Source organism: Sardina pilchardus, chromosome 20 (assembly GCF_963854185.1).
Source record: "Sardina pilchardus chromosome 20, fSarPil1.1, whole genome shotgun sequence".
Lineage (NCBI taxonomy): Eukaryota > Metazoa > Chordata > Actinopteri > Clupeiformes > Clupeidae > Sardina > Sardina pilchardus.
This window is the reverse complement of record NC_085013.1, coordinates 29,526,390-29,539,473: the sequence shown is the minus strand read 5'-3', so window position 1 is coordinate 29,539,473 and position 13,084 is coordinate 29,526,390. Positions and strand designations below refer to the sequence as shown.

The 13,084-nt window shown below is 46.4% G+C and overlaps 1 protein-coding gene across 1 annotated transcript in view; it reads right to left on the bottom strand.

The window, feature by feature from the left end:
- Positions 1–241: 241 nt before the first annotated feature.
- The window catches only part of si:ch73-49p17.1 (protein LBH), an 18,596-nt gene continuing 5,753 nt past the window's right edge, over positions 242–13,084 (bottom strand). Inside the window, exons 2-4 of the mRNA XM_062523692.1 lie at positions 11,204–11,291; positions 6,050–6,245; positions 242–2,214 (exon numbers count right to left, since the gene is read on the bottom strand). Of these exons, the coding sequence (XP_062379676.1) occupies positions 2,156–2,214; positions 6,050–6,245; positions 11,204–11,290 (342 nt within the window). The 5' untranslated portion in view covers position 11,291 and the 3' untranslated portion in view covers positions 242–2,155. The remainder of the gene's footprint in view (positions 2,215–6,049; positions 6,246–11,203; positions 11,292–13,084) is intronic.

The following is a 13,084-nucleotide window of genomic DNA, read 5'->3' as shown; positions in this document are numbered from 1 at the left end:
CCTTTAAATGTGCTAAATACAGTAGAATTGCGTACAGTACCTTTAAATGTGCTAAATAGTGACATGACTAATAGGACTGAGATAACGAAGAAAGTGAACGTGACCAAACCATGTCAGCAAAAAATAGTAAATTTATGTCATTTCACATATACAGTCTAAAACACATTTCATACGGAATATGTACTTCACAATTAGGGACTGAGAGATCCTCAAATGTAAAATAAAAGACATTTTCTTTTTTTGGAGGGGGGCAAGAGTTTATTAAAAAGATAATTAACTTTCTTTCTAAAACATTAATGTTCTCTATTGATTTACAATGTTATGTGTTACATTATTATTTTCATTCACAAATGATTCACCAAGATCTTACGATAGAAGCCAGCACTAGTCAAAGGACACTAGTCCATGTTGACAACACATTATTTACTCTCTATACACAATACACAGACGTGTTACCTAATTACCATGGCTGGAGATGAGTATTGGTCATCCTGCTTTGAATGTTACCAGTATGTCCATGTGGTGATCCTGAATGTTATATATGTCTTACTTAAATCTGTGTTCTGTTCTACACCAACATAGCAGCTGAAGGCACTATCTAGAATCCATCAACAGGCGCAATGTGTTTGGCTGTGTGTGTGTGTGTGTGTGTGTGTGTGTGTGTGTGTGTGTGTCTATCTGTTTGAGTGTGAGCGTGTCTGTATGTGTGCATGGCTACGGGTGAACTTTCATGTTGGAAAAATAAAGGATGACAGTGAGATAGAGAGAGGGAGAGAGAGGGAGAGAGTGAGAGAGAGAGAGAGAGTCAGAGAGAGAGAGAGGGAGAGGGATAGAGGAAGAGAGAGAGGGAGAGAGAGAGGGAGAGAGGAGTAAAGAGAGAGAGCGGGATAGAGGAAGAGAGAGAGGAGAGAGAGAGAGAGAGAGAGAGAGAGAGAGAGAGAGAGAGGGAGAGGGAGAGAGAGAGCTATAAAGGACTTTGAGATGAGAGTGTGGCATGATGAGGTGTTGGCATGACGTGCCGCCTGACAGACGGGTCGACACGTTTGAAGTTTCAAGTAAGTGGCAGATTCTCTCAGACACCCAGCACAGCGCGCATGCCCCTCTCCCCACACGCCCACTACGTGACTCTCAGACTCACTCTGTTTCTACACCACCACCGTCTACAGCAGTCTCTCTCTCTCTCTCACACTCACACACACACACACACATACACACGCACACACGCACGCACGCACGCACGCACGCACGCACGCACGCACGCACGCACGCACGCACACACACACACACACACACACACACACACACAGACATGCACTATCACATAGTGGCATACAGGTGATCCCTTCCCAGCAGTACTTGTCACAGGAAATTTCAACACACACACACAACAGACATGTCATGGTATGAGCGTACACTACACACACACACACACACACACACACAACAGACATGTCATCATATGAGTGAGCATACACTACACACACACACACAACAGACATGTCATCATATGAGTGAGCATACACTACACACACACACACACACAACAGACATGTCATCGTATGAGTGAGCTACACTACACACACACACACACACACAACAGACATGTCATGGTATGAGTGAGCGTACACTACACACACACACACACACACACACAACAGACACATCATCATGTGAGTGAGCGGGAGTAATTCAGCATGATGTGCTGCAGGAGAGTGTAAACTGGTGTAAACTGGTGTTTCATTACGTGGTGGTTCCAGTGCACGACCTCCTCTGCTTTGGCAGCTGGGAGCTATTGGGTTGTGATGCCTCCACGCAGGCAGCAGAGATTTCATCTCCAAAACCTCCTGTCGCCGTCAGTCAGTCAGTCAGTCAGTCAGTCAGTCAGTCAGTCAGTCAGTCAGTGGAGCCTTGAGTCTTCAGCACGTCCCCAGGCCAGGAGAGGAAGAGAGCAGGGGGGGTTTAGGGGGGGGGGGGACTGGATACAAGTGGAAGTAGATTGAGAGGGAGAGACTGTTCTTTCTGCCTGCCGCCTTCAACAAGCACTTTGAGAGGGCGGGAGGGGGGGGGGGGGTCATGTGGTGGGGTGGGGGTTGAAGTGGGAAGTGGGGCAGTGGGGGGTTGGGGGGTTGGGGGTATCGGTGGAGCTGGTTCTTCTTCAGTTTGAGTCCTGCTCAGTGGCCGCTGATGAATCTGCACTGCTGGCCTGCTCCTCAGCTGCACATGGGAGAGAGAGAGAGAGAGAGAGAGAGAGAGAGAGAGAGAGAGAGAGAGAGAGAGAGAGAGAGGGAGAGGGGGGGGGAGAGAGAGAGGGGGGGAAAGGTAAAGAGACAGGAAGGCATGGCAGAACAGTACAGCCCATGAGAGCAGGATAATAAGGAGAGGAGGAAGAGGATGGAGGAAAGAAAAGAGAGAAGGGATGAGAGAAGAAGAAAAAGAAAAGAGAGAAGAGATGAGAGAAGAGGAGAAAGAAAAGAGAGAAGGGATGAGAGAACAGGGGAAAGAAAAGAGCGAAGAGATGAGAGAAGAGGAGTGAACAGAGAGACATGAGAGAAGAAGAGAAAGAAAGGAGAGAAGGGATGAGAGAAGAGGGGAAAGAAAAGAGAGAAGAGATGAGAGAAGAGGAGTGAACAGAGGAAGAGATGAGAGAAGAGGGGAAAGAACAGAGAGAAGAGGAGTGAGCAGAGGAAGAGATGAGAGAAGAGGATAAAGAAAAGAGAGAAGAGATGAGAAAAGAGGGGAAAGAAAAGAGAAGAGGAGTGAGCAGAGGAAGAGATGAACATACTGTAGGTTAATTAAATGTTGCATAATCCATGAGGCAGCAGCAGGTGCAGTAGTCTCCCTTCCACTGCTTTACAGTAAATACATCCTGCATACAGTATGCCATATGCCAACACACACACACACACACACACACACACACACACACACACACACACACACACTACACAGTTAACTCATATGCTAGAATATACGTAGATTAACTACCGGTATGTCACAGTATACAGTACATCCTCAATATGCCATATGCCATCTCACTACACAGTTAACTCATTAGAATATAGATTAACTATGTCACAGTATACATCCTCAATATGCCATCTTACACAGTCCACTGACTTAACTCATATGATAGAATATGTATTACAGTGTAACTATGTAATGGTAGATATCATGAGCCTACACGTCCCCGGAGGATTATAAGGTTCTATCTACATTCTGAGTAGTTCTGAGATAATGAGCTTCAAAGTTTTAGAATTCCATTGAGTTCTACTGATAAGCGGAACAAACCATTTTAGATAATGTCCAAAAATGCAACTGCAAGAAACACCTCACCTTCTTAAGGTGACACAGAATGGCCATATGTCAGTAACCCAATTTTGACAAAATCGTCAGATAGAACCTTATGATTCTGTGGGGATGACTTCCTTACACACATATTGTATACCACATCACGTGTTATGGCAGGTAGTGTCTACTGTACATAACAGTAAGGTATCAAAAGCTTTTGTTTGGGCAGCGCAGGCCAATAATGCTAGATAGAGAAGATGACCATTACAGCCTTTGGGCAGCGCAGGCCAATAGTGTTAGATAGAGAAGATGACCATTACAGCCTTTGGGCAGCGCAGGCCAATCATGTTAGATAGAGAAGATGACCATTACAGCCTTTGGGCAGCGCAGGCCAATAGTGTTAGATAGAGAAGATGACCATTACAGCCTTCGCCACCTGCTCATCAGGATGAGTCACAGTGCCAATAAAGGCAATAGTCTATTTAGACATGATGCAATGGGGGCATAATCATCTAATGGCATCTGCCTAGGGAAGCTCTGAGGGCTATGCCAGTCTTATGACATGATGTAGAAACATCACACACACACACACACACACACACACACACACACACACACACACACACACACACACACATACACACACAAGCACACACACACACACACACACACACACACACACACACACACACGCACGCAAGCACACACACACACACACACACACACACACACACACACACACACACACACACACACACACACACACACACACACGCGCACGCACGCAAGCACACACACACGCACACACACACACACACACACACACACACACACACGTTTGAGTTATTTCTGTGTGTTTTTGTACTACTATAGGGTGTGTGCTGGAGGAAATCATTTTGGATAAAAAAACACATTTGCTAAATACCACTTACTATTCCGTCTACATTTGTGCACAGTTGTGCCACCGCATCAGAGGGAGGTCTATTCCATAATTCAAAACAAGCGAGATCCAGAGCACAGAACACACACACACAGAGTTCTGAAGCAGTACACCCCCCTCTGACACAAAAGCACAAATCATATTCAGAGAGCTATTGTGCTGCTGATTGCTAGATATTTTGGTAGATGGTACAAACAAACCAAAGAATAGCATGATGATTGTAATTGTTGCTGTTGTGGGAATTTAACTCTCTCGGGTCACATATATGACTAAGAGTTTTCATGTTTCCTTCCAAGAATAACTGTAATTGTGAATGCATCAATCTGTGTGTGTGTGTGTGTGTGTGTGTGTGCAGGTGTGTGTGTGTGTGTGTGTGTGTGTGCAGGTGTGTGTGTGTGTGTGTGTGTGTGTGTGTGTGTGCAGGTGTGTGTGTGTGTGTGTGTGTGTGTGTGCGCGCGCGCCCGTGCGCATGTGTGTGTTTTCTTCCCAGCACTGATTGTTGGATGTTTTACTGGTACTCTCATAATGGATGTCTCACAACCCTCCATCACACTGTCACTCCAGAGACTCCAGCCCACCAGATGACCAATAGAAACACACCAGCCCACCAGATGACCAATAGAAACACACCAGCCTATCAGATGACCAATAGAAACACACCAGTGTGGATGAGTCTGGCTAGGTACCACAGGGGCAGGTTATCTCTGAGGAAGAGCACATTTCTATGCATTACCCCAATCATTATGAAGACGTCTCACACACACACACACACACACACACACACACACACTCAGACACACACTCAGACACACAGTCATTATGAAGATGTCTTACACACACACTCTTTCACTGAGACACACAATCATTATTAGGACGTCCTTGGTCTTACAGGGACTGGCTTAGACACAGGGGAAAACCCTGATGTACACACACACACACACACACTCTCTCACTCACACACACGACACACACATTCACTCAGACTCATAAACGCACACACACTCTCACTCAGACACACACAGACACACACACACACACACACACACACATACACACACACCACAAACACTCATACATACACACACACACACACACATACACACACACTCTTTCACTCAGACAGACACACACACCACAAAAACTCATCCACATTTATAGTGACATGTTTGGATGTGCATATAGCTATTTGTGCACGCACGCATGCACGCACGCACCAACCTACACACAGACACACACACACACACACACACACACACACACACACACAAACTCAACCCTGTTGGAGAGAGAGCTACCCTGACAGGGCGGAGAGGCTCCATCTCGCCTGTCTGTATGTCTTGTCAGCCTTAATTCTGACAGCTGTCATCTCCCAGAGGAACACACACACACACACACCTCCTCTGAACCCTCCACACACTCGCAACACAGCCTGTCATTACACACACTCACAGTGCAGTGGGCAGCACATCTTCACCAACCTACACCTGTGGAACAGGTGTGTGTGTGTGTGTGTGTGTGTGTGTAGGTATACAGTATGTGTGTGTGTGTGTGTGTGTGTGTGTGTGTGTGTGTGTGTGTGTGTATGCGTTGCTTCTTTTCAGCTCTTGTGCTGTCTCCTCTCAAATCACATGAGTGTGAAGACGTCCGCATGTGTGTTTTTCTGTGTGCATGCGCGCACACACGCACGTGTGTGTGTGTGTGTGTGTGTATGTGTGTGTATGTGTGTGTCTTCACCTCCCGTCTGCTCCTGCGGGCTCTGCTCCAGAGTGGTGCTCATGTGTGTGTGTGTGTGTGTGTGTGTGTGTGTGTGTGTGTCTTCACCTCCCGTCTGCTCCTGCGGGCTCTGCTCCAGAGTGGTGCTCATGTGTGTGGGTCTGTGGGACGCGTCGGCGCTGTGCATGTCCTCTGGGGGCCACCGTAGCTCCCCGCTCTCCACCTCCCCCTCCGTGGGCTCCACCACGATAGATGGCAGCCGCTTGGACAGCTTGGGGTAGCGCTCACGCCCGTCTGGGAAGATCTGCAGCGCAGAGAACAGCTGATCAGTTAACCAGTTGGACAGCTTGGGGTAGCGCTCACGCCCGTCTGGGAAGATCTGCAGCGCAGCAAACACTGGCTCATTTCACTTCACTTCATGCTAATCAATCATTCAGTTTCATTCACACAGTTTGATTGAGTTCAGTTGTACCCAGTCAGTAGTTCAGTAATTTAGTTCAGTTCATGCCATTTAATTCAGTTCAGTTGTACACATTCAGTAATTCAGTGATTCAGTTTAGTTCATGCCATTTAATTCAGTTCAGTTGTACACATTCAGCAATTCAGTATTTCAGCAATTCAGTTCAGTTGTACGTACCCATTCAATAATTCATAATTCAGTTCAGTTCATACAATTTAATTCAGTTCAGTTGCACCCATCCAGTAATTCAGTATTTCAGTAACTCAGTTCAGTTCATATAATTCAATTCAGTTCAGTTGTACCCATTCAGTATTTCACTAATTCAGTTTAGTTCTACCCATTTACAGTAATTCAGTTCAGTTGCACGCATTCAGTGTTTCACTAACTCAGTTTAGTTCTACCCATTTAATTCACTTCAGTTGAACCCATTCATTAGTTCAGTTCAACACAGTATAACAGCAGCCTCTATAACCGACTTCCTTTACAATCCAAAAGAGAGAAAAGAATGCACCTCCAATATAATGATCTGATTTAGCCCACAAACAAGGGAGAAGAGGGGAAAGTGAGCCATGCTGTTGGACTCTTCTCTTCCTTGACCTAATATTATTAAATATATAATTCAGTTCAGTTCATATAATTTAATTCAGTTCAGTTGTACCCATTCAGTATTTCACTAACTCAGTTTATCTGTTCTGTTCTGATCTGTTTTAGCCCACAACCAAGAGAGAGGAGTGGAAAGAGAGCCATGCTGTTGGACTCTTCTCTTCCTCGACCGTTTACAAACGGCATTGATCTTCTGGTGGCCTGCGATTGCCCGTGATGAGGTTAAATTAGCCTCTCTGGCTCTAATCGACTGTTACCATTTACAAATGAGCTGCCCGATGCGCTATCCAGCGCTGGACACTAGTAAAGTGGTGCATCGGCCGGGGGAATGGAGTGATCGGGTCATTGACGGGCGGACTGATTGATATTGATCGTCTGATTGGCTAATTGATCTGCTGGCCGGAGGAGGGCCGGAGAACTGACCTGGAAGGCGATGCCCTGTTCACACACACAACCATTATGAAGATGTCACACACACACACACACACACACACACACACACACACACACACACACACACACACACACACACACACACACACACACACTGACCTGGAAGGCGATGCCCTGTTCACACACACAACCATTATGAAGATGTCACACATACTCACACACACACTCACACACACACACACACACACACACACACACACACACACACACACACACACACTGACCTGGAAGGCGATGCCCTGTTCACACACACAACCATTATGAAGATGTCACACATACTCACACACACACTCAAACAAACACACACACACACACACACACACTGACCTGGAAGGCGATGCCCTGTTCACACACACAACCATTATGAAGATGTCACACATACTCACACACACACTCAAACAAACACACACACACACACACACACACTGACCTGGAAGGCGATGCCCTGTTCACACACACAACCATTATGAAGATGTCACACATACTCACACACACACTCAAACAAACACACACACACACACACACACACTGACCTGGAAGGCGATGCCCTGTTCACACACACAACCATTATGAAGATGTCACACATACTCACACACACACTCAAACAAACACACACACACTGACCTGGAAGGCGATGCCCTGTTTACACACACAACCATTATGAAGATGTCACACATACACACACACTCAAACAAACACACACACACACACACACACACTGACCTGGAAGGCGATGCCCTGTTTACACACACAACCATTATGAAGATGTCACACATACACACACACTCAAACAAACACACACACACACACACACACACTGACCTGGAAGGCGATGCCCTGTTCACACACACAACCATTATGAAGATGTCACACACACACACACACACACACACACAAACAAACACACACATACACACACACACACACACACACTGACCTGGAAGGCGATGCCCTGTTCACACACACAACCATTATGAAGATGTCACACACACACACACTCAAACACACACACAAACAAACACACACATACACACTGACCTGGAAGGCGATGCCCTGTTCACACACACAACCATTATGAAGATGTCACACATACTCACACACACACTCAAACAAACAAACACACACACACACACACACACTGACCTGGAAGGCGATGCCCTGTTCACACACACAACCATTATGAAGATGTCACACATACTCACACACACACTCAAACAAACAAACACACACACACACACACACACACTGACTTGGAAGGCGATGCCCTGTTCACACACACAACCATTATGAAGATGTCACACATACTCACACACACACTCAAACAAACACACACACACTGACCTGGAAGGCGATGCCCTGTTTACACACACAACCATTATGAAGATGTCACACATACCGTAAAACTTCAAACAATAGCCGAGTCCCAAATAGACGCATGTCTCTTTTAAACGCCCGGTGTGACTACAGATTTGGGGTTATAGGCCGGTCTCCAACAGAAGCCTGGTCTGTTTTTTTTTTGTTTCGAGTTGTATTTATTCTTCTTATACCCGTCAGATCGTCTGGTGGTGGTGATCATCGATGGTACAGATTGCGCACACTAAATTTATAATTGCATGACTGCGGAGGTGAAAGCCAGCTATAGAGTTCCAAATTCTTAACTTTTTTCGACATTGGCCTATGTCCTGCATTATTTAATTAATGCCATTTTGTTAAATTTGCGCACTAGACAACATATTCTATCACGAACTTTCTTTGTTTAGTTTCACTTTCTCTCGTTTCTCCACGTTTCTCCGCGTTTCTCTCAATACCATGGCGGAAAAGAAAAAGACTTGATTAAATGACATTTAAGCTGACAGTTGTCAAATTTGCCTAACAAAATTCGGGAGAAGCAGCGGCAAGATATTTCTCGGTTGATCCAAAGAGGGTGCGTAAAGGATGAGCTATAACTGTCTCCAAAGAGGGAGAGCCCTGCGCATCTGGTCGGGAGCTGCGCAAGCAAGGCAGGCAAGTGGAGGAGAGCGACGAGGAGGAGGAATTCGCAAATCAACTTGTAGCCTAGTTGAGGATCACGGTGATAGCGATTAATAGGATCATTTTTAATCACACGATTGCAGTTGTTTTACAGGGTAGCATTCATTCTTTATTGTTGATGTATTATCAGGGGCAACAAGTTCACAGGCTCGATGGTAACTTGAATTGTTCAGCCCGCTGTCACATCGTTTCGTTATTTTAAGCTGCCAATAATTTAAGACATAGCCTATTATAGTAGGCTAGTTCTAATATGATCTGATTTGTGAAACACATTCGAATTATAGGCTAAATAAAGTAGCCTACCCTACTATAATGTGGTAACCTCCTGTTGTCATGCTTTCTGTCTGCTTATGCTATTGGGTAGTTATTTCTAATCCTACAATAAACCTACACTCAACTAACACCACTAAATTAAACGCCTGTCTCATATAGACGCCTGTCTCAAATACACGCCGGTGCATTTTGGCGATTTGGCAAAATAAAAGCCCGGGCTATTGTTTGGAGTTTTACGGTACTCACACACACACACACACACATACACACACACACACACACACTGACTTGGAAGGCGATGCCCTGTTCACACACACAACCATTATGAAGATGTCTCTCTCACACACACACATACAGTACACACACACATACACACACACACACACACACACACACACTGACCTGGAAGGCGATTCCCTGTTCACACACACAACCATTATGAAGATGTCTCTCTCTCACACACACACACACACACACACACACACACACACACACACACACACACACACACACACACACACACACACACACACACACACACACACACACACTGACCTGGAAGGCGATGCCCTGTTCACACACAAACACACACACACACACACACTGACCTGGAAGGCGATGCCCTGTTCACACACACAACCATTATGAAGATGTCTCTCTGACACACACACATACACACACACACACACACACACACACACACACACACACACACTGACCTGGAAGGCGATGCCCTGTTCACACACACAACCATTATGAAGATGTCTCTCTGACACACACACATACACACACACACACACACACACACACACACACACACACACACTGACCTGGAAGGCGATGCCCTGTTCACACACACACACACACACACACTGACCTGGAAGGCGATGCCCTGTTCACACACACACACACACACACACACACACCTGGAAGGCGATGCCCTGTTCACACACACACACACACACACACACACACACACACACACACACACACACACACACACACACACACCTGGAAGGCGATGCCCTGTTCACACACACACACACACACACACACTGACCTGGAAGGCGATGCCCTGTTCACACACACACACACACACACACACACACACACCTGGAAGGCGATGCCCTGTTCACACACACACACACACACACACACACACACACACACACACACACACACACACACACACACACACACACACACACACCTGGAAGGCGATGCCCTGTTCACACACACACACACACACACACACACACACACACCTGGAAGGCGATGCCCTGTTCACACACACACACACACACACACACACACACACACACACACACACACACACACACACCTGGAAGGCGATGCCCTGTTCACACACACACACACACACACACTGACCTGGAAGGCGATGCCCTGTTCACACACACACACACACACACACACACACACACCTGGAAGGCGATGCCCTGCTCTCCAGTGGCTCCCTCCACGCTGAAGTCCTCCCGCCCGGGCTCTCTGGTGTTGATCACGTCCGTCATGCTGCGAGGAGAGAGAGAACCAGAGAGACGGAGAGAGAGAACCACAGAAACGGAGAGAGAGAAACAGAGAAACGGAGAGAGAGAGAAACAAAGAAACGGAGAGAGAGAAACAGAGAGATCCATTGATTATGAAGGAGAGAAGGGGAAAGTAAGAGAAAAGACAGATGTTTTTTTCTTCTACTTTATATGCTCTGCTTTCGTTCCAGTCTGTTCATGTGAAAGCTTTGGACAAAATATTGCACAACCTTGTGTCCAAAAGAGAGACACTGTAAAAAACAAAATAAAAATCATGTAAAGCCTAATTCAGAATATTTAGGCTTAATTTATTTATTGAGAATAGTGTACAGACAACATATCAACTGTTGAATAGTTTTGGGGTTTTTTTTGGGGGGGTGGGGGGTTGAGACTATATGGTGATGTATGTACAACACATCCTGTGGATGATGTACGCCAGACACTGTGACCCAAACCTGTCCAGATATGCAGCCTCATGCAGAAGCTCAAGCCTTGTTACAAGTGTGTTGTCTTGCGCTCTTGTGTTTTTGCAGCTCAGACTGTACTCTCCAGAGAACATTTGGACAGATTTTGGCCTCAGGTACACCTAAAAATAATTCATTTTGACAAAGCCAAAGAACATTGCAAGTGTTCCCACGTATGTGTGTGTGTGTGTGTGTGTGTGTGTGAAAGCGAGAGAGAGAGAGAGAGAGAGAGAGAGAGAGAGAGAGAGAGAGTGTGTGTGTGTGTGTGTGTGTGCAAGTGTCTATTTGCATCTGTGTATTTATTTTGGGTTCCTCAGCATTTCTGTGGTGTCTGTTTGAGTTTGAGTTCAGAGAGTGCCTCCCCTCCTGCTGCCCCAGATACTCTCCCAGAACAGGAGTGTGTGTGTGTGTGAATATGTGTGTGTAGCTCGATATGCAGTGAGATATCTCCCCTCTCCCCACAAACGACAACATGCTCACCAAGCACAGTTCACAAAGTCACACACACACACACACACACACACACAGAGAGCTTCTGCTTCATGACTATAACTCTCACTTGACCTTTCCAAGAAGGCGTGTTTAGACATAAGCCTTGATGGGATTAAAATGGTAGAAATACATTTATTGGCGTTCGTGTGTTGACTTGTCTGCGGCCAACTTCCCTCGCACTCCCGTGAGTGTGTGTGTTTGGGAGCGGTCGACTGGGGCATGGGCTCTGTGCGTGAGTGTGTGTGTGTGTGTGTGTGTGTGTGTGTGTGTGTGTGTGTGTGTGTTTGGGAGCGGTCGACTGGGGCATGGGCTCTGTGCGTGAGTGTGTGTGTGTGTGTGTGTGTGTTGGTGTATGGGAGCGGTCGACTGGGGCTTGGGGTCTGTGTGTGTGTGTGAGTGTGTGTGTGTGTGTGTGAGTGAGTCATGGATCCTTACGGCACAGAGGGCTTTAGACGCACGCCACCGATCCGCCAGCACTTGACAATCAAATCACTCCGTCCTCCTAATGAGACTGCCATTCTCACACACACGCTCTCCCTCTCTCTTTCCCTCTCTCTCTTTCCCTCCCTCTCTCTCTCTTTCTCTCTCTATCTCTCTTCTATCTTCTGTCTCTAAACCTCACTCCCCCAGTACCTTTCGGCCTTGTTCATCTCTCTCTCTTTCTGCCTCTCTCTCTCCCTCTCTCTTTCCCTCTCTCTCTTTCCCTCCCTCTCTCTCTCTCTCTTTCTCTCTCTCTCTCTCTTCTATCTTCTGTCTCTAAACCTCACTCCCCCAGTACCTTTCGGCCTTGTTCATCTCTCTCTCTTTCTGCCTCCCTCTCCCT